The sequence below is a fragment of the Staurois parvus genome, unplaced genomic scaffold (assembly GCF_062004578.1).
Source record: "Staurois parvus isolate SC_StPar_1 unplaced genomic scaffold, SC_StPar_1.0 ptg000505l, whole genome shotgun sequence".
Lineage (NCBI taxonomy): Eukaryota > Metazoa > Chordata > Amphibia > Anura > Ranidae > Staurois > Staurois parvus.
In genome coordinates, this window is record NW_028318301.1 from 509,159 (window position 1) to 531,777 (window position 22,619).

General features: G+C 43.0%; 1 protein-coding gene across 2 annotated transcripts in view; it reads right to left on the reverse strand.

The window, feature by feature from the left end:
* LOC149451927 (rho family-interacting cell polarization regulator 1-like) overlaps positions 1-22,619 on the reverse strand; it is a 1,274,165-nt gene that overhangs the window by 185,640 nt on the left and 1,065,906 nt on the right. For both annotated transcript variants that reach the window (XM_089689951.1, XM_089689952.1), the window contains exon 12: positions 13,994-14,123. In XM_089689951.1, coding sequence (XP_089546077.1) covers positions 13,994-14,123 — 130 coding nt within the window. The remainder of the gene's footprint in view (positions 1-13,993; positions 14,124-22,619) is intronic.

Below are 22,619 nucleotides of genomic sequence, written 5' to 3' on the forward strand. Positions count from 1 at the left end.
TGGCGGCTTATCACATATAAGTCTGCTGTTTGTAGCTGTCCATTGCATTCGTGTCCTGTCTGTTGCACAGCAGCAAGCTCCTTTTTAGTTCTCATTGCTCTCCTGGATACCGACTCGGCTTTGGCAAGACTCCTTCCTGGCTTCTGACCCCAGCTCTGGCGACCATCCTTCCTGGCTTCTGACCCCGGCTCTGGCGATCATCCTTCCTGGCTCTGACCCCGGCTCTGGCGATCATCCTTCCTGGCTTCTGACCCCGGCTCTGGTGACCATCCTTCCTGGCTTCTGTCCTACCAAGTCATCCGCTGTTGCTGTTGGACTTGCATAGACTCTGTCTTGTTTTTGTACAATAAACCTACCTTTAATTGCACCTCCTTGTGTGTCTGGCTCTTCGCTCCCTGACACAAATGAGGAGGTTGTTGGGCAAGTTGAAATCCTGTTGAAAGTCAGCCAGCCGAACACTGGCCGTGTATGACCAGCGGAAATGGCCAGACTTTTCTGGCCTGCCTCAAAAGATCTTGTAAGCCTGGGTACCTGTTCAAGAAATGCTGCACCACCAAATTCAGGATAATGTGCCAAGCATGGAACATGTGTCAAGTGTCCCTGTCAGAGGGCAGAGAGAAGGTTGGTGCCATTGAGGCATACAACCATTCCTGGCTCAAGCTGCTCTGGTGTTATCCACCTCTGAGCCTGCCCCTGCAGAGCTGACAGAATCTCTGCCCTGGTGAGCTCCTGTCCCCTAAACAGACCAGCTGAAGCACCACATGGCATATTTTAGCCCAACTGCTTGCATAGCCCCATGAATGCTTATGGAGCACTGCTGGTTCAGAGGAAAATTCAGCAGAAGAGGTAGAGGAGGGGGTGGAGCAGACAGATGTGGCAGAATTACCACCAGCTATTTGCTGCTGACCGCCCTGTCCGATGAGGCCAAAACATTGCCTTCCATATGATGGTATAGAGCTGGAATGGCCTTACGTGAAAAGAAATTTCTTTTTCGGAACCTGCTCATATTTCCCCACACTGCCAATGTGGTACAGCACATTCAATTCATGGAAGGGGGCAGAGTTCACCAGATGGAAAGGAATCAGTTGTAATGCTAGCAATTTGGCCAAGTTAGTAATTAGACGCTAAGCATGTGGATGGGTGGGACAGTATTTTTATTTATGGTTCAGCAACTGGGGTAGCTAAATTTGCTTGGTGAAATCAACAGTTAGTGTACTGCTAGCAGATTGGGTGGAGCTGTGGCACCCATTGCTATACCATCATCCCTCTCAGTGGAGGCTGTTAAGAAGACTTGAGGTATAGTAGGGGGTAGAGGTCCCAGATGAGGAGCAAGGAGTCTGCACTTTTCTATGATGTGGGTGCTGTTGCCAATGGGCTGCATGGCAGGTAGTCATATGTCTTGTCAAGCATGTGGTGTCCAAGCTGCTGGTGATTTGGGCATGCTTTATCCACTTCAGACAGAGACAGCAAAAAGCAATGCTGCGGTCTGCTGAATGTGTTGAAAAAATACCACACCAATTAACAAAATAAAAAAGAAAAGGAAACCTGTGACACAGAAGGTGGAATACTAATAATGCAGCAACAGAACCTGAAAAAAAATTTAAACATCAGTTTTTTATTATTATACAGGATTTTAATAGCGCCAATGGTTTGCTCAGCGCTTTACATTATAGTGGGAGACAATACAGTAACAATACAGTTCAATACAAGAAGGATTTGAGGGCTCTGCTCCTTGGAGCTTACAATCTAGGAGGGAGGGGTGAATGGTACAATAGGTAATAACTGGGGGATGGAGTGGTTGGAAGAGTAGAGGATTCCAGTATTAGCAGAGGGCGGGATAGGCTTCCCTAAGTAGAGTAGGCGATAGTCTGATAGATTGGGGTAGGGAGTTCCAGAGGATGGGTGACGCCCTGGAAAATTCTTGGAGACGAGCATGGGAGGAGGAGATAAGGGAGCTAGAGAGTAGGAGGTCTTGCGAGGAGCGGAGAGTATGGTTTGGGTGATATTTAGAGATAAGATCGGTTATGTAAATTGGGGCAGTGTTGTGGACGGCTTTATATGTCATTGTTAGTGTTTTGAATTTTATCCGTTGAGCAACTGGGAACCAGTGGAGGGATTTGCAGAGAGGGGTGTCAAATACAGAACAGTTAGTAAGGTGGATGAGTCTGGCAGCAGCGTTCATGATAGACTGAAGTGGGGATAGCCTGCGATGAGGTAGGCCAATGAGGAGGGAGTTACAATAGACGAGGCGTGATATGACAAGGGAGTGAATAAGTAGCTTAGTGGTTTCCGGGGTTAGGAACGGTCATATCTTGGAGATGTTGCGGAGGTGTAGTCTACATGATTTTGTCAGCGATTGGATCTTGGGCTCGAAGGACAGATGGGAGTCTAGGATTACACCTAGTACCCTGGCATGAGGGGATGGACTGATGATTGTGTTACTGATATTTATGGTGAAGTCAGTGGAGGTGACACGGGCAGGGGGGAATACTAAGAGATCAGTTTTGGAAAGGTTGAGTTTGAGGAAGTGGAGTGACAACCAAGCCGATATGTCACCTAGTAGGCTAGTGATGCGAGTAGAGACTGAAGGGGTGAGGTGAGGGGTAGACAGATAGATTTGCATGTCATCAGCATAGAGATGGTACTTGAAGCTGTGGGAGTTTATCAAGTGACCAAGGAAGGAGGTGTAGATGGAGAAGAGAAGGGGTCCAAGGACAGAACGTTGAGGGACCCCTACAGAGAGAGGGATTGAAGAGGAGGTGGAAGCGTTATAGGTAACACTGAAGGAGCACTGCGATAGATAGGAGGAGAACCAGGGGAGAGCGGAGTCTCTGAGGCCAAGAGAGTGTAGTTTTTTGAGGAGGAGGGGATGGTCTACCGTGCCAAAAGCCGCGGAGAGGTCGAGTAGTAGGAGTATTGAATAGTGGCCATTGGTTTTAGCAGTTAGTAGATCATTAGAGAGTTTTAGTAGGGCAGTTTCAGTTGAGTGTAGAGGGTGAACGCCAGACTGTAAAGGGTCGAGAAGGTTGTTGTCGGTGAGGTGGGAGCTCAGACGATTGTAGACTAAGCGTTCTAGGAGTTTAGAGGTAAATGGCAGCAGGGAGATGGGTCTTAGGTTGTTCAGGTTGGTGGGGTCAAGGGAGGGTTTTGTAAGCATGGGAGTGATGTGCGCGTGCTTTAGACGGGAGGGGAAGGCACCTGTAGAGAAGAAAAGATTGAAGATGTGAGTGAGGGAGCATAGGATGGAAGAGGAGGGTGACCGAAGGAGTTGTGAGGGGACAGGGTCCAGGGGGCAGGTGGTGAGGCGTGCTTATGAGAAGACCTTAGTGACCTCTTCGGTGGTAGCGAGGTCAAAGGAGGAAAGTGTTGAGGTTGGTATGGTATGAGGAATGCTAAGTGGGGTGGGTGTCTGTGTAGTGGCGATGTCCCTACGAATTGCGTCAATCTTGTTTTTGAAATGGTGTGCAATCTTGTGGGCAGTAAGTGAGGCGCTGGGTGGTGGTGGAGGTGGAGAAAGTAGAGAGTTAAAAGAAGAGAAGAGCCGACGAGGACTGGAAGAGAAGGTATTAATGAGAGTGACAAAGAAGGCTTGTTTAGGAGCATGAAGGGAGGAAGTGTATGTTAGGAAGGCAGGTTTATAACGGGTGTATGCTTGGTGGGATTTGGCTTTACGCCATAATCGCTCCAGCGCACGACTATGTTGTTTGAGATTTCGGGTATGGTCAGTCTGCCAAGGTTGTAGCGGTCGGGGCCTGATGCTTCATGTTGTTAGGGGAGCAATCAAGTCTAAAGCAGGGGAAAACAAGTTGTTGTAGACAGCAGTGGCCAGGTCAGGGCAGGACAGGGGATTGATGCTGTCACAGAGTTGGTCAGTTGCAGAGTGAAAGGGAGCTAGGTTCAAGTTTCGGAGATTTCTGCTGGTAATTGTTTGCTGTTTGGTGGGATAGGTGTTAGAGGATGAGGAGACTGTGAAGGTGATGAGATTGTGAACAGAGAGCAGTGATGCAGAAATGCTGTAAAAAACACTGACACTTCACTGTTCTTCACAACACCCAAATACACTGACTACACTACACTGTCTCCTAACACACCACTAACTAACTTCACTAAACTCCACCAACACACTACACAACACCAACCGAGAACCACGATTGGTCAAAGTCGCAGAGACTCTGGTCAATCATGACTCCCTCTCTCTCAGTGCATTGTGCTGTGATTGGCCAAAGCATTGCACCTGACCTGCGGTCAGGTGCATTGCTTTGGCCAATCATGACTCTCAAAATGCACTGTGAGAGCACAGTGCATTGTGGGGCGCTCAGTGGGCGAAAAGTCCAACAAACACCCTTACCGTCCATGTGTTCGGCGAACACCCGATGTTCAAGTTGAACTTATGTTTAACTCGAACATCAAGGTGTGTTCATTTTTGCATGAACTCATTTGAGCAAAACTAAAAATTTTGTAATCCAAATTAAATTATTAATCGTACTTTCATGTAATGAATTTAACAAATGTTTTATAAAACTCGTTTTGTCAACATTTAGGAAATTGGTCTTGTGTTCATTGAGATATTGAATAAAATCTTACTTTTCAAAAGGGGTGTACTCATTTATGCTGAGCACTGTATATACCAGGGAACCACAGACCAGTCAGCCTAACATAACTGGTATATGTACACTATTGGAGGGGAAGATTAGGCACCACAGCAAGAATTTGCTGATATATATATACAGTGCTCAGCATAAATGAGTACACCCCTTTTGAAAAGTAAGATTTTAATCAATATCTCAAAGAACACAAGAACAATTTCCAACATTTTGACAAAACTGAGTTCTATAGAACATTTGTTTAGCTCATTACATGAAAGTAAAGTTAACAATATAACTTGGATTACAAAATTTTAAATTTTACTCAAATTAGTTGATGCAAAAATGAATACACCCCACAACAAAAACTACATCATCTAGTATTTTGTATGACCTCCATGGTTTGGAAGGACAGTACCAAGTCTTCTAGGCATGAAATTAACAAGTTGGTGACATACTGCAACATCTATCTTTTTCCATTCTTCAAGAATTACCTGCCTGGATGCTGGATGGAGAGTGATGCTCAATTTGTCTCTAGAATTCCCCATAGGTGTTCGATTGAGGTCAGATCAGGAGACATACTTGGCCACTGAATCACTTTCACCCTGTTCTTCTTTAGAAATGCAATAGTGGCCTTTAAATGTGTGTTTTGGATCATTGTCATGTTGGAAAAGTACACGACATCCAAGGTCACAGTGTGATGGTAGCATCTTCTCTTTCAATATGGAGCAGTACATCTGTGAATTTATGATACCATCAATGAAATTCAGCTCCTGAACACCAGCAGCAATCATGCAGACCCACAGAAGGATACTGCCACCACCATGTTTCACTGTAGGCACCATGCATTTTTCTTGTACTTTTCACCTTTGAAACGCCATACAGTTTTGAAGCCATTACACTTATCTTGGTCTCATCACTCCAGAGTCCCAGTACACTTCTTTTTCAGCTTGGGCCCTGGCAAATTCTAGGATGGCTTCCTTTGTGGATGACACCCATGCATACCATTAATCTGCAGTGTATGCAATATTGTGTCGTGGGAAACAATCACCCCAGTATGGCATTCTACTTCTTTAGCTAACTGCAGTGAACTTGCATGGCGACTTTCTTCAACCTGTCTTATCACAAGACGATCCTGCCGAGGTGTTAACTTCCGTGGACGGCCTGCATGTCTCTGTGAACTAGTTTCAGTTCCATTTTTGTTACATTTTTGTATTACCTTTGCTACAGTATTTTGACTGATAAATAAAGCTTTGCTGATCTTCTTGTAGCTTTCACCCTTCTTTTGTAAAGAAATGATTTTTGTTCTCAGGCCCTGTGACATTTCTCCTCCATGTGGTGCCATTGCTGACAGCATGAAATGGGAAGGGGTTTTCTTTGCTAAGTAAAGTCCTTTTATAATCAACTGTCTGCTGGACACCTGTTTAATAAATAATTAGACTCTCCTGTAGTTGAATCCTTGTTAATTAGGATTTTGTCTAAAATGTAGCTTTGCTCAAAAGATTTCATTGAGGTATATTCATTATTGCAACATGGTCTTGAATGAATTTGTTAGGAAAAATACTTTGTGTGTACAAATTAACAAATCTTGTTTGCAATCAATGGTGGCCCGCATCTGTGGGAGCAGGGGTGGACTGACAACTCATGGGACCCCCGGCAATAGGGGATCACGGGGCCCCTGTGTCCTTGCCCAAATTTAAAAAAGCCTATGAAAAAGGTACCAGGGGCATCTCATGGGGCCCCCTACTGACCCTGGGCCCTCGGGCAGTACCCGCGTTTTCAAATGGTCAGTCCGCCCCTGTGTGTATTTTTTAGTATTGTGTCCCATAAAAAAAAATTGATTCTGAAAGGAAAGTAAAGGTTTTCTGATAAATCTGTTGGGGTGTACTCATTTTGGTGTCCGTTTATGAAAGAGAGAAAAGCTGAGATCCTGATGATCACAGGTGATCTCAGGTGTGCCAGTTTATGAAGCTGAAGTGAGAAATAGAGAACATTTTCTTCACTTCTCATCACAGGGCACACCCTTCTGTCATTCACTTTTACAAAGATGGTCAGTTGATGAAGTTGAGATTTGAACATCTCACTGGCCATCTCTTTAAAATATCTCCATCCCAGATTCTCCAGCCAGAGCTGGAGAAAATGGGTGAGAAGCTGCTGTGATGTGAGGAAGAAGGTTTCTTTCTTCCTAATATCAACACCAGCAGAGTTAAACATTGATATAAATTATACCTACAGTATATATGTTTATGTCTGTATATCAGATCACATGCAGCCCCCCCCCCTTCTACACAGATTTCAGCTGTTCTCCGAGGAAAAAAACATCTCCTCTCTTCTCCTTCTTTCTCAGAACAAATGTTCTCTGCTTCATAAACAGGGACAGAGGAGATGATTTTTCTCTGAGTACTGCAGAGAACTAAAATGTGATAAATTATCTCTGCTTAATAAACGTACACCTTTATGCTGAGCACTGTGTTTGTGTATATATATACAGTTGTGTTCAAAATAATAGCAGTCAGACATCACTAGCCTGATCAATTTTTGGTAGAAATGATATTTCTACATGGCAAATAATTTACTAGCAGGTGTAGTAGAGTAATAGAAATCCAACAGACCCAACAGGCATGACATGCATGCTGCTGATTCTGTGTCATTGAATCACTAATTGAAAGGGGCATGTTCAAAATAATAGCAGTGTTAAGTTCTATTAGTGAGGTCATTCATTCTTTGAAAAACAGGTGGTAATTATTGCCCTTATTTAAGGAAGGAAGGCAGCAAATGTTGTATATGCTGGTTACAGTGCATTTCTCTCTGAAATTCTGAGGAAAATAGGTTGTTCGAGACATTGTTCAGATGAACAGTGTACCGTGATTAAAAAGTTGATTGGAGAGGGGAAAACATATAAAGAAGTGCAGAAAATGATAGGCTGCTCAGCTAAAATGATCGCAAATGCTTTAAAATGGCAACCAAAACCTGAAAGACGTGGAAGAAAGCGAAAACCTACCATTCGAATGGATAGAAGAATAGCCAAAATGGGAAGAACTCAGCCAACGATCAGCTCCAGGAAGATCAAAGAAGGTCTAAAGTTACCTGTGAGTACTGTTACAATTAGAAGACGCCTATGTGAAGCCAAGCTATCTGCAAGAAGCCCCCGCAAAGTCCCACTGTTGAAAAAAAGACGTGCTGAAGAGGTTACAATTTGCCAAAGAGCACATTGACTGGCCTAAAGAGAAATGGCGCAACATTTTGTGGACTGATGAAAGTAAGATTGTTCTTTTTGGGTCAAGTGGCCGGAGACAGTTTGTCAGACGACCCCCAAACACTGAATTCAAGCCACAGTACACTGTGAGGACAGTGAAGCATGGTTGCGCAAGCATCATGATATGGGGATGTTTCTCATACTACGATGTTGGGCCTATTTATCGCATACTAGGGATCATGAATCAGTTTGAATACATCAGAATGCTTGAAGAGGTCATGCTGCCTTATGCTGAAGAGGAAATGCCCTTGAAATGGGTGTTCCAACAAGACAACGACCCCAAACACACCAGGAAACGTGCAACATCTTGGTTCCAGACCAACAAGATTGACGTCATGAAGTGGCCAGCCCAATCCCTGGATCTTAATCCAATAGAAAACTTGTGGGGTGACATAAAAAAATGCAGTTTCTGAGGCAAAATCAAGACATAGAGAAGAACTGTGGAAAGTAGTCCAATCATCCTGGGCTGGAATACCTGTTCACAGGTGTCAGAAGTTGGTTGACTCCATGCAACACAGATGTACAGCAGTTCTCAGAAACAGTGCTTATACAACTAAATAGTGAATGTTTGAGTTTGTAAAGAACAATACAAACAATGTTATTTTTTTGAACAGTCTAATATTCACTTTTCTTCAATTTTGTTTAGAGGAACAACACAAATTTGATATATTTTTCTTCATGTTTTGATTTGGAATAGAATGTGTAGTGTTCCCAATGCATTTGTGTGTATGGAAATAAAAGCTATTAGAAGGATTTTGAAACAGAAAGAAAGCTGTATCTGTCCCCAAAAAATTATGTGAAATTAATTTGGAAGCAGTGTTACATGGCCAAATAATTATTTGTCAAAGTATCACAGTGCCTTTAAACTGAAAAATGCCCTGGATAGGAAGGGGGTTTAACATGCTTGTCATCAAGTGGTTTAAGCACTTCATTAGTTGTATTCAGACTATATACCATTTTTCTAGAAACAAAAAGCATACCCTAAACAAATGAAGTTCAAAGCCAAGCAAGTCTTCTACAGTAAAGAACATAAACACACAATTGAGCACCTGTAATTCTGCACAACTAATCCTGTCCTCAACAGACCCCTACTACCGATCACAACTAGCTCATCCAACACCACTACAACAGCAGCACAGCTTTATTTACCTTGATCTAGGACAAGTATATTTTAAGTGCATCTCACTGCAAGGCTACTGGCATAAACTGTAAATCTTATTTAATTTGTGTGCCTGGTAGTTTGTGTTTTTCTGTAAAATTATAAATGTAGCACTGTCCTAATTAGCTAGGGGAAGCTAGCTAAATTTGTTTTTGTTAAAAATCTGAGTAGCAGCCTGGATTAAAGTCAGAGGGGTCAAAGGCTCTGCACATCAGCTCGCTGATACCTCCTCCTGATTTAGAGACTTGGAGAAGTCTCTAGAACTCAGTGGGCAGGGGTGAGAAGGAACTCTCTTGCGGGATCCTGGCCAATCTCCAGGCAGAAGGCTTGGTATGGGATTAGGACAGCTGTTAAGAGTAGCTGAGCCTGCTCAGAGGCAGGAGAAAGTTTGTCTGGAACACATAAACCAGGCTGAGATGCAGGAGCTTGGGTGGGGGCTTGGTGGGAAAGGACCTACCTCCAGGCAGAGGTACTGGAAAGGAGGATCACTCAATCTTAGGAACCCCCTGCGAAAGGACTCCCTGTGCAGCAGGGAAGAAGCCAGCTCAGCAGAAAGCCTGAAGGCAGCCATAAACCAAACAACCACACAAGATTGGAAGAGTGAGTAATCCTACATCAGTTATGGGGAAAGAGCATTCTGGTGGGAAACCTGACTAGCTCTTTATGCGGGACTGTTTCAACGTAAAGTGGCAGGCTATGCATCCCCTTGCCCAGGGATTTCCTCCAGATAGCTGGATGAGAAGAGGATTGATCTGGGGTCTGGAGTGGTACACTAGGAGAGGCTGGAGAGTTCTCCAAGAAAGAACTGTTTGCTGTAAAAAGAATTGTACATAGTTTCCAGGAAGATGTCCTAAGTTTACTGTTCCTTGGGTATCCCATACACCCATTGCCACATCCAAATTCAAATACCCCTAATAAAACTTGAAAACCAAGCTTAAGAACTGTTTATGGTCTCTTGTATGCAAGCTGGAATGCAAGTCTGAAGAAAATATGTGTTGCCTGGCTATGCAGGACTATAGGGGGACCCAAATCTTCAGGGGGGTAGTGCTACATAAAGTAGCAAGAAATAAATTAACAGACTTGTAGAGCAAGAAAGTCAACAGGAAAGTACACAAGCAGAGAAGCAATTTTTATTTTATTTTTTAATTTGGGCCATTTACATAACCCTCCAGAGGATTTACCCCCCTTCCTGACCAGGCCATTTTTTGTGATACGGCGCTGCATTACTTTAACCACATGCCGCCCAGCCACTGTATAAATACGGCGGCAGGGTGGCACGGCTGGGCAAAAGCACGTTTTAAAACGTGCGTTTTGTAAACGGGACACATGCGAGGTGCGCCGCCGCCCTACCTGTCCCGCCGATCACAGCCGCGGATGTCAGTCGCCGGGTCACAGCGGGTTGTTACCGGCTATGTCCCGGCGATCGGCGGCAATCGCTGACAGAGAGCACAGCTGCAGTAGCTGTGCTTTCTGTCAGTTCCCTGACAGCTCCAGGACACGCTGATCGGGAGAGAGAAGAGTTTCTCTCTCCCGATCAGCAGTGTTCCCTGCAGTACACACCCCCGCCCCCTAGTAAAACACTCCCCTCACACAGTTAACCCTTTCCCTGAAAAATAAACTTAACCCCTTCCTCCCCAGTGCCATTAGTACAGTGTCAGTGTTTTTTTTTTTTGCACTGATCACTGTATTGGTGTCACTGGGGATGTCAGTGACCCCAAGTCAGTACCCCCCAATGTCAGAATGTCCGCCGCAGTCCCGCCATAAGTCGCTGATCGCCGCCATTATTAGTATAAAAAAAAACTAAAAATCCCAGTATCTTTCCCGCCATTTGTAAACGCTATAACTTTCAGGTAAACCAATTAAATTACACGTATTGGGTTTTTTTTTTTGGAAAGACATGTCGCAGAATGCATTTTGGCAGAAATGTATGACTAAATTTGAGTTTTACATTGTTTTTTACTGGACATGTTTTATAGCAAAAAGTGCAAAATATTGTTTTTTTTCCTCAAAATTGTCAGCCTTTTTTTTTATAGCGCAAAAAATAAAAACCACACAGGCGATCAAATACCACCGAAAGAAAGCTCAATTTGTGGGGAAAAAAAAGATGTAAATTTTATTTATGTACCATATTGCATGACCGCGCAATTGTCCGTTAAACTAGCGCAGCGCTGTATAGCAAAATAATGGCGTAAATTGCAGTATCTATACCATAGTTTGTAGACGCTATAACTGTCACACAAAGCAATCAATATACACTTATTGGGATTTTTTTTACCAAAAACATGTAGCAGAATACATTTTAGCCTAAATTTATAACCAACTTTGAGTTTACTATATATTTTTTATAGCTGAAAGTAAAAAATATTGTTGTTCTTCAAAATTTTTGGCCTTTTTTTGTTTATAGAGTGAAAAATAAAAAGCGCACAGGTGATCAAATACCCCCGAAAGAAAGCTCTATTTGTGTGAAAAAAAGGACATAAATTTAGTTTGGGTGCAGCATTGCATGACCACGCAATTATCAGTTGAATTATTAGTGCAGCGCCGAGTAGCAAAAAGAGGCCTGGTCATTAAGGGGGGTAAATCTTCTGGAGGTCAAGTGGTTTAACTGATAATTGCACAGTCATGCAATGATGTACATAAATGAACAGTATGTCCCTTTTTCCCCACAAATAGAGCTTTTTTTGGTGGTATTTGATCACCTGTGTGGTTTTTATTTTTTGCGCTATAAACAAAAAAAGACCGACAATTTTGAAAAAAAAAAAACAGTATTGTTGACATTTTGCTATAAAACATATCCAGTACAAAAATTTAAAAAATCAAATTTCATCATAAATATAGGCCAAAATGTATCCTGCTACATGTCTTTGCTGAAAACAATCTCAATACGTGTAAATTAATTGGTTTAGTTGAAAGTCATAGCATCTAAAATGGCGGTATATATACTGGATTTTTTTTATATACCGCAATGGTGGCAATCAGCAACTTGTAGTGGGACTGCGGCAGGCATTCTGACACTGGGTGGGAACTAACTGCCACTGACATCCCCAGTGATACTAACACAGTGATCAGTGCTAATAAAAAGCACTGACACTGTACTAATGACACTGGGCAGGAAGGGGTTAACTTTTGACAATCAAAGGGTTAACTGTGCGCGTTTTACTATGTGTGCTGTTTTACTACGGAGACATGCTGCTTTGTATTTCTCTGCTTTGCAGAGAAATAAAAAAGACAGCATGTCCTTGCTGGCAGGAGAGGGACCTGTGTAGTTTACACACAGATCTCTCCCCTGTCTACTTTACAAGGTGATCGCCGGGTGCCCTACCCGGAAATGCATATCACGTATATATGCGTGCTTTTGCGCAGCCCTGCCACCCTGTAGCAGTACTTCTACTATAGGGCGGCGGGCAAGCGGTTAAGCAAGCACTTAAACTAGCTTCCATAAACCTATAACAAATTACTAAAACTCTTCCTGGGTTCTAAACTATGCTTTTAGCCAACTTACATAGTAGTCTTGTTCATAAACATTAATCTGGTTGGATGAGATATAAGTGTATGATAGGGTTGCCACCTCATTCCTTAAAACCCAAACACATACTGTAATAATTACACAGGCTCTGTGGCTGATTAAGGTGGTAATTGAACTCACTTAGTACCTTATCTGCATTATATTAGCCTCAGAACCTGTGTAAGAGCTGGTTCACACTGGATGCGACTTGGCATGCGAATTGCATGCCCTGCGTCTTGCAAATCGCATGCCAAGTTGCACCCTATTGTCTGCTATCAGAGCAGTCATATCGGTGCGGTTCTGACTTGGTCGGAGTGGCACCGATTTCAAAAGAAGTACATGTTGCGATTTGCATAAACATCTGTGTCAGGAGTTTTACAAATCGCAAGAAAATCGGCATCTCACCCGATTATGAAATCGTGCGACTCTACTATAAGTCGCAAGATTTCAAAATCAGATTTGATGTGAACGGAGCCTTAATAATATGTGTTCGGTTTTAAAGGGATGATGTGGCAATCCTGGAGTCTTAGCAGCTCTGACACAATTTCTCAATTAACGTTTCACGGATCATGTGCAGCTTTGGCCAGGTGTGCTTTCCCAAGTCTGGAAACACTGAAATCTTTCCTGGACAAATGGAAAGACAGCAAAGAAAAGGATATCAGTTTGAAGATCATGTATTTATTCAGGCATGTTTTATTTTCTAAGATCACTAAAAATATTTAGCTTTAAGAGCCAGTTCACACTACATGCGTTTCAGTGTGTGCTTTTTCTGCACTGAAAACGCACAGAACGTAGGTTATATGGTTGTCAATGTCATAGTTCACATCAGTGCTTGCAGTTGCAGAAAAAAGTAGAAACAACTTGCATTTTTCCTGCACAGAACTGTACTGGAACGTGGTCCCAAAAACACTTGGGAGCACACCGGAACACACTAAAAACGCATTAGAACACACATGTCCCTATTTAAATTGAAGAAAAAGAGAGTAGAAAGAATGAACTGGAAAGCATAAAAAACACATCGGAACGCGCATGCAGAAACGCAGCCGGAACATGTTTGGACTGCATTTCTATAGTGTGAACCGGCCCTTAGGGCCAGTTCACACCACAAAACGCACTCCAGATGCATTCCGGATACGTTTTTGCTTACGGTTCACACCACACTCCATTTTGGTGCAGTTTTGATGCAGTTTGTATGTTCCAGTACAGCTCTATGCAAAAAAAGTGCAGCATGTTCTACTTTTTTTTTCTGCTCCGGAAACTGACTGGAACTGAATGCACTGGTGTGAACTAGGGCCATTGGAATACATGGAAAATACTGTACATGCATTTTTGATACAGAAAGAAATGCACTGGACTGTATCTTATGTGAACTAGCCCTAATTGCACTTACATGCAGTCAGATAAAAAGACAACCCCAAACTATCAGAAGAAGAATCAGAATACTCAAAAATACAAGAACATCAAAGTATTTAAAACCATGGAGCACTTACATAGAAAGCATGTTCCCGCAGTGATGGGGTGTCTGGAGGACTAGGGTTATATGTTGAAAATCGTTTGTTCACAGTGGGGGCTTTATTTACTGTGCTGGCTGCAGAAGGTTGGTCATCTTTATCAAATGGACTGCAAAAAATAAACAAAAATTGAGAAAAGTACATAAATAGAAATTCATATATTTATTAAAGCCTTAATCAAAGCTTGGCACTTTGTGGGTAGACATATACAAATTACAGAACATTATACTCAATATTTCCATTATCATGTTACACCTGCATTGTCTGTTTGCCTTTAAATAGTTTTGTCCCTTCCTAACACCATAGCTAGGAGATGTTCTGTATAGCTACTCCCACCCTTTTACCCCATTGTGGCTTTGGTTTCTGTTCTGAGCACATGCAATTGCTGGAGCTAGATATACTATGGTTTTTCAACTCAACCATCTGTGATGATCTGCACACGATTTCAATTAAAGCTTTCTATGATCAGCAAGATGTCATTTGGTCAAGTCACTGACTGCCAATGCTGCTAAGTTATAGTTATCTCAACTTAACTGGATCAGTTATAGAGATCAAGCTGGCAATGCTTAGACTGGGGAGCTGGGACAGCCTTTCATAAAAAGAAAACACAATTTTGAAGCACTGAGGGCAGGAAATTTTTCAATAACTAGATGCCATTGACTACCACAGGATTACTCTTAAAAAGCATCAGGTAAATGTGCACTAGGAACTTGTTTACATGTATTAATATTGTTATACAGGATTTATATAGTGTGAACAGTTTGTTCAGTCCTTTACAAAATGAAGGTTTACAGTATGGTTACAATATGTTCAATATAAGAGGAATCAGAGGGTCCTGCTATATATATGTAGTTTTTTGGTAAAAAAAAAAAATATATATAGATATATATATATATATCTATATATATACATACAGTAACTCTCAGAAGTGAGTACACCCCTCACATTTTTGTAAATATTTTATTCTATCTTTTCATGTGACAACACTGAAGAAATGACACTTTGCTACAATGTAAAGTAGTGAGTGTACAGCTTGTATAACAGTGTAAATTTGCTGTCCCCTCAAAATAACTCAACACACAGTCATTAATGTCTAAACCGCTGGCAACAAAAGTGAGTACACCCCTAAGTGAAAATGTCCAAATTGGGCCCAATTAGCCATTTTCCCTCCCACGGTGTCATGTGATTCCTTAGTGTTACAAGGTCTCAGTTGTTAATGGGGAGCAGGTGTGTTAAATTTGGTGTTATAGCTCTCATTCTGGTCAGTGGAAGTTCAACATGGCACTTCATGGCAAAGAACTCTGAGGATCTGAAAAAAAGAATTGTTGCTCTACATAAAGATGACCTAGGCTATAAGAAGATTGCCAAGACCTTGAAACTGAGCTGCAGCATGGTGGTCAAGACCATACAGCAGTTTAACAGGACAGGTTCCACTCAGAACAGGCCACTCCTTGGTCAACCAAAGAAGTTGAATGCACGTGCTCAGCGTCATATCTAGAGGTTGTCTTTGGGATATAGACATATGAGTGCTGCCAGCATTGCTGCAGAGGTTGAAGGGGTGGGGGGTCAGCCTGTCAGTGCTCAGACCATAGGCCGCACACTGCATCAAATTGGTCTGCATGGCTGTTGTCCCAGAAGGAAGCCTCTTTTAAAGATGATGTACAAGAAAGCCTGCAAACAGTTTGCTGAAGGTAAGCAGACTAAGCACATGGATTACTGGAACCATGTCCGGTGGTCTGATGAGACCAAGATAAACGTATTTGGTTCAGATGGTGTCAAGTGTGTGTGGCGGCAACCAGGTGAGGAGTACAAAGAAAAATGTGTCTTGCCTACAGTCAAGCATGGTGGTGGGAGTGTCATGGTCTGGGGCTGCATGAGTGCTGCACTGGGGAGCTACAGTTCATTGAGGGAACCATGAATGCTGAAATGTACTGTGACATACTGAAGCAGAGCATGATCCCCCTCCCTTTGGAGACTGGGCTGCAGGGCAGTATTCCAACATAACGACCCCAAACACACCTCCAAGACGACCACTGCCTTGTTAAAGAAGCTGAGGGTAAAGGTGATGGACTGGCCAAGCATGTCTCCAGACCTAAACCCTATTGAGCATCTGTGGTGCATCCTCAAATGGAAGGTGGAGGAGTGCAAGATCTCTAACATTCACCAGCTCCGTGATGTCGTCATGGAGGAGTTGAAGAGGACTCCAGTGTCAACCTGTGAAGCTCTGGTGAACTCCATGTCCAACAGGGTTAATGCAGTGCTGGAAAATAATGGTGGCCACACAAAATATTGACACTTTGGGCCCAATTTGGACATTTTCACTTAGGGGTGTACTCACTTTTGTTGCCAGCGGTTTAGACATTAATGGCTGTGTGTTGAGTTATTTTAAGTGGACAGCAAATTTACACTGTTGTACAAGCTGTATACTCACTACTTTACATTGTAGCATGTGTCATTTCTTCAGTGTTGTCACATGAAAAGATATAATAAAATATTTACAAAAATGTGAGGGGTGTACTCACTTCTGTGAGATACTGTATATTCACATTTTTTTTGCAGGTAAACCACCACTCACCAGGGCCCCTCACAGTTCACTACAAGCTCTCGGCCACGGTGGAAGATGGGACTTGTAGTTCATTCATTCACGGAACTCTGAATGAATGTTGCAGCTGAACTCCGCACATCCGCGCTGTTTTTAAATTGTGATGGTACAGGGAAAGGATCCCCCACCTGCTGTCACAATCAGGGACTGGGGGGGGGGGGGGCCTCCAGCGCTGCTGCTTTAGTAACAAGTTACACATTGAATATGAGTGTAACATGTTACTAAAGGTCAACTTAGCCTTAGTAAAATCTTTAGACACACAAAATATAGTATATAAAATGCAAATAATGAATGCACATGCATAGGAGTCTACAGGACCTAATGTGCATGTTATATTGCCCAGGAACACACTTCAGACCGAAAAAAACAAACAAACAGTGGTTGCAATGATGTTCAAACATCTAAGCTGTGTTGCAGAGTGTATCTTTTTTTCTTAAATTTTTTTTTTACATTTTCTTATTAAAGGTATTTGTATAGTCCCAACAATTTATACAGCATTTTTACATATAGTACATTCTGAACCTGTCCTTAGGGAGCTTATAATCTAAGGTTTTTAGCTCACATGCATACATACACATACTAGGGCCAATTTAGACAGAAGTCAATTAAACTGCTAGCATGTCTTTTGGAGTGTAGGAATATATCACATTATTCGGAAGAACCCCACACAAGTACAGAAAAAAACAAGCAAACCTTATGCAGATAGTATTCTGCTTGGGATTTGAGCCAAGGAAAGTGCTGCAAGCAAAAGTGCTAACCGCTAAGCTATTGTGCCTAAAATGGCAACACAGTAAGGGTCCATTTAAATAAACAGACGTAGATGTTGCATTAATTTTTATGTGACTATGGCATGGCAACAAGACCTTCACCCCGCAAAATGCACACAAATGGGTGTAAAACATGCCAACACATGTAATATTGCCCATGCATAGGTGATACAGGAATGAATCTGGTCACTTTTTGTTAAACAATTGATCTCTTTTAACAATGTGACTGTCATAAGAAAGGTATTTACTGTCTTACAGCAAAGAATCTGATTGCATTAAAATGTACTTTGCAATCTGATTGTACTGAAGATATGGTCTAGTATCACAGAGGAACGCATCTAGCTGCTCTTGGGCCTTGTGAGTACAGACACCCCTAAAGGATCTTGGAGACTGAGTGCTGTTTAACCCACTCTGATGCTAGGAAGTCAGCTGTGGGTCTAGTAAAGGGAGCACTGACTGGTGTTCCGAAGAGCTTTGTCCACCCAGCCTACTTTTAAAGGGACACTGCTCTGGAGCTCAAAAGAAGTTACTACTACTACCATTGTTACTATTACTACTACTTTTATTACTGCCTTAAAGCTAAAGTCCGCTGTTTGATTTAAGCAAGCTCAAATGTAGCTTATCCTGAATATTAGATAAAGTCCTTAAATGTACATAGTTCGTATTTTGAAATATCCCACTCATCTCCCTCAACCCTATCAAGTCCTAAAAAAAACACCCCTAGACTAGACTAGTTATTGGAGAACGTGTTAATGAGTCTATGTGCCTGGCTGCAGGGCAAAGTATTTGAGGAAGACCCAGACAATATTCTTGTGGCTAGCACTACACCAAAGCCACACAACATACAATTTGATGCAATTTCATTGCTACTAAATATTCCACGGTCAACTGTTTGTTATGATACCACTAAGTGGAAGAAACTGGGAACAAAAGCAACTCAGCAATGAAGTGGTAGGCCATGTAAAATGACAGAGTGGGGTCAGCACATGCTGAAGCACACAGTGCACAGAAGTCGCCAACTGTCTGCAGAGTCAATAGCTAAAGACCTGCAAACATTGTGTGGCCTTCAGATTTGCACAACAACAGTGCGTAGAGAGTTTCATGGAATGGGTTTCCATGGCCAAGCAGCTGTGTCCAAGCCTTATATCACCAAGAGCAATGCAAAGCGTCGGATGCAGTGGTGTAAAGCATGCCGACACTGGACTCTAGAGCAGTGGAGACGTATTCTTTGGAGTGATAAATACCGCTTCTCTGTCTGGCAATCCGATGGACGTGTCTGGGTTTGGCAGTTGCCAGGAGAACGGTACTTCCCTGACTGCATTGTGCCAAGTGTAAAGTTTGGTGGAGGGGGGATTATGGTGTGTGGTTGTTTTCCAGTGAAGGGAACTCTTAAGGCATCAGCATACCAAGACATTTTGGACAATTTCATGCTCCCAACTTTGTGGGAACAGTTTGGGGATGGCCCCCTTCTGTTCCAACATGACTGCTCACCAGTGGACAAGGCAAGGTCCATAAAGACATGGATGAGCGAGTTTGGGGGGGGAGGAACTTGACTGGCCTGCACAGAGTCCTGTCCTCAACCCGACAGAACACCTTTGGGATGAATTAGAGCGGAGACTGCAAGCCAGGCGTTCTTGTCCGACATCAGTGCCTGACCTCATAAATGCGCTTTTGGAAGAATGGTCAAACATCCCCATAGACACACTCCTAAACCTTGTAAACAGTCTTCCCAAAAGAGTTGAAGCTGTTATAACCTACGGACTAAGAATGGGATGCCATTAAAGTTCTCGTGTGTGTAAAGGCAGGCATCACAATACTTTTGGCAATATAGTGTATAACTTTTTGTTTTGTTATGTTGTTGTTTCATTGGTTAATTGAAGAGTTTTTGACAAGTCCTTTCTTAAAAAAACTAAAAAATAAATGGGGTATGATGAAGTACTGTAGATCCTATGTCATTTACAATGAACGCTGGCCGCCGACCTGCATGAAAAAAAATCCCACAGCTCCCTGAACACATCTGCTCCCGTGTCCCGTCACACACCAAGTGAAAGGTAAACATGGGGTTTGGGTCATCCAGTGATGTCGCCAAATGAACCCGCTCCCAAGTTTACCTATCATTCAGCTTGTGACTGAACGATGCCTAAATGACAGGTATGACCCTATCCCAGTGGCGTATTTACCACAAGGCAAACAAGGCACTTGTCTAGGGCGGCATTTTTCAGGGGGGGGGCAGCACCTCTCTCCAGAAGAAGGGATGAAAGAAGGGACATGCGCCCCATGGGAACCAGGTGGGATCCGAGAGAGGCTGCTTGATGGTGTATGTAGAGCCTGGCTCACAAAACCAGGGATGTCCGGAGCTGTGAAGATGAGTGTCTCTCTATTGCCACGGGGGGATGGGGGTAGTGGAAGGCTCTCCCAGGTGGGGGGCAGGGGTGTTGTTGGCAAACGTCAGGCTCTCTCCACAGGAGGAGGAAGGGGGGGGTTGTGTTGGTTGGTGTCTGTGGGGCAGATGATTTTTGTTTTGCCTAGGGCAGCACAAAACCTAAATACACCACTGCCCTACCCCCATGTCTAGCTAGCTGTCACAGTGCAAGTGTCTCTCCACAGGGCACATTACTCACTGAATGACGGGGTGGGGTCACCCGTTGATGTCAGCAGGTGACTTCCACCCCCATGTTTACCTGTCCTTTTTTTACATTTCCTATGGAGAGACACTTACCCAATGACAGGTAGACATGGGGGGGTCACCCAGTGATGTCATCACATGACCCTGCCCCCATGTTTACCTTTAATTTGGCCTGTGTCCCTGGACAGGACATGTCATGTTTGGTGGGCTTTTTTTTGCAGGTCAGCGTTTATCATGATTGACATGGAATTACTTCGGGGGGACTTTTTTTTTTTTCTATGTACCCCATACTCATTCACATGGGGGGGGGTTCTGGATCTGGGAGCCCCTTTGTTAAAGGTGGCTTCCAGATTCCAATAAGCGCCTCTGCCCACAGAACTCCACAACCACCACTCATGGTTGTGGGGAAGAGGCCAATGTCCTCATCAACATGTGAACAAGGTTCTCTGGGGGGGAGACCCCCTCCCCAAAGCATCCCCCATGTTGAGGGCATGTGGCCTGCTATGGTTCAAGGGGGGGCACTTGCTTGCCCCCCCATTTCCTGGCCTGCATGCTCGGATAAGGGTCAGGAATGGATTTTGGTGTAGACCTCACACTACTGTTACAGAAAAGTTTGGCTTGGGGTTCCTCTTAAAATCCATACCAGACCTAAGGGTCTGGCATGGATTTTGGGACGATTCCAGGCCATTTTGTTTTAAGAGCCCTGACTTGTTTGTTTACATTCTGCTGTCGGCAGGGGAATCCCATTGACATGATGAGTGAGATGAGTCAGGGCAGTTAAGGACACGGCAGTTGTTTTTTCGGATGCTTTAGACATCCCAATAAGTTTCACTGTTTTGTTATAATTTATTTCAGATTAACTGAAATTCATTATTGCTGTTATTCAGAGATTTGGATACATCCAAATCGAAATTTAGATTTGTAATGAAGCAAATTGCACATGTCTATTGATGATGATAAATTTCAGGGAGGTTGTAGTGTGTGGCTAACAGCAGGCTTGTATAGTTATTGTATAGGCCAGGCGTCGGCAACCCACGGCTCCAGAGCCGCATGTGGCTCTTTTTCACCTTTGCTGCGGCTCTGGAGCACACTGCCCACCAGGTGACAGGCAATAGGGTTTCAGCGTGGCAAACATTGGCTGTCAGGATGTAGGCGGGGCAGCGTGACTAACTCCTCTCCTCTCACAGTCCGCCCTGAAGACCGGAACGGCGCGGGATACATTGGCTGTCAGAATGTGTGTAGGCGGGGCAGGGTGACGAACGTGAGGGGAGCTAGGCTCCTCTCACAGTCCGCCCTGAAGACCGGAACGGCGCGGGAACACGGCAAGAGGAACGCGCGGAGCAAAGGTAAGTGAATTGACACAATATGGGGAATGAATTACTATAGGGGGGATGAATTACTATGGGGAATGAATTACTATAGGGGGGATGAATTACTATAGGGGGGATGAATTACTATATGGGGGATGAATTACTATGGGGGATGAATTACTCTATGGGAGATGAATTACTATATGGGGGATGAATTACTATGGGGGATGAATTACTATATGGGGGATGATTTACTATGGGGGGTGAATTACTATATGGGGGATGAATTACTATATGGGGGATGAATTACTATGGGGGATGAATTACTATATGGGGGATGAATTACTATATGGGGGATGAATTTATATGGGGGATGAATTACTATATGGGGGATGAATTACTATAGGGGGGATGAATTACTATAGGGGGGATGAATTACTATATGGGGGATGAATTACTATATGGGGGATGAATTACTATATGGGGGATGTATTTTCAGTTTTAAAAATGTGGCTCTCAAAATAAAAAGTATGCATTTGGAGTGCTGTCGATCTTCGGCTCCACATATGTATGTGAGCAGGTCTTCTCCAACATGAACTATATTAAAAACAAACATCGATCACGCCTCACAGATGACAGCTTGCAAGCCTGTGTGAAAATGAAGGTGACGTCTTACAGCCCTGATGTGCAGACACTGTGCACTGAGGTTCAGGAGAAAAAATCCCATTAACCAGATAAATTTAAATATTTTAATTAGCTATTAATGTGCAAAAATATATTTTACATTGTTAAGTGAAAAAGTTCTTTTTTTCTTCAGATTGACAGCTAACTGCACGATCCTGTATATAGCATTAAGGTAAGAAACAATATATGCAGTGTCGGATTTGTTTTAAATGTTGCAATGGTTTTGCGGCTCCCAGTCTTTTTTTTCCCTTCGGAAACGGGTCCAAGTGGCTCTTTATGTCTTAAAGGTTGCAGACCCCTGGTATAGGCAGAGTTTATTCTTTTGAAAGGTTATTTAAACACATATTCTTTCTGTCCTGCAGCTAATGCCATGCTGACAGTAGTAGAAAAGAGTTCACAGTAAGATCAAATTGTAGCACATATTTGTGCACACGTACAAAATATATAATTACATGCATGTATGGTTAATACCACAACATGTTCTTATGCACAGTTTTATATTTTTGGTCATCTTGTTTTGCAAGATAATGTATAGCCAGTATATGGTAGTATAGTTATTTATTACAGTTATCTAAAACTGAAGAAAGATTTATAATCTAGAAATTATGACATATTC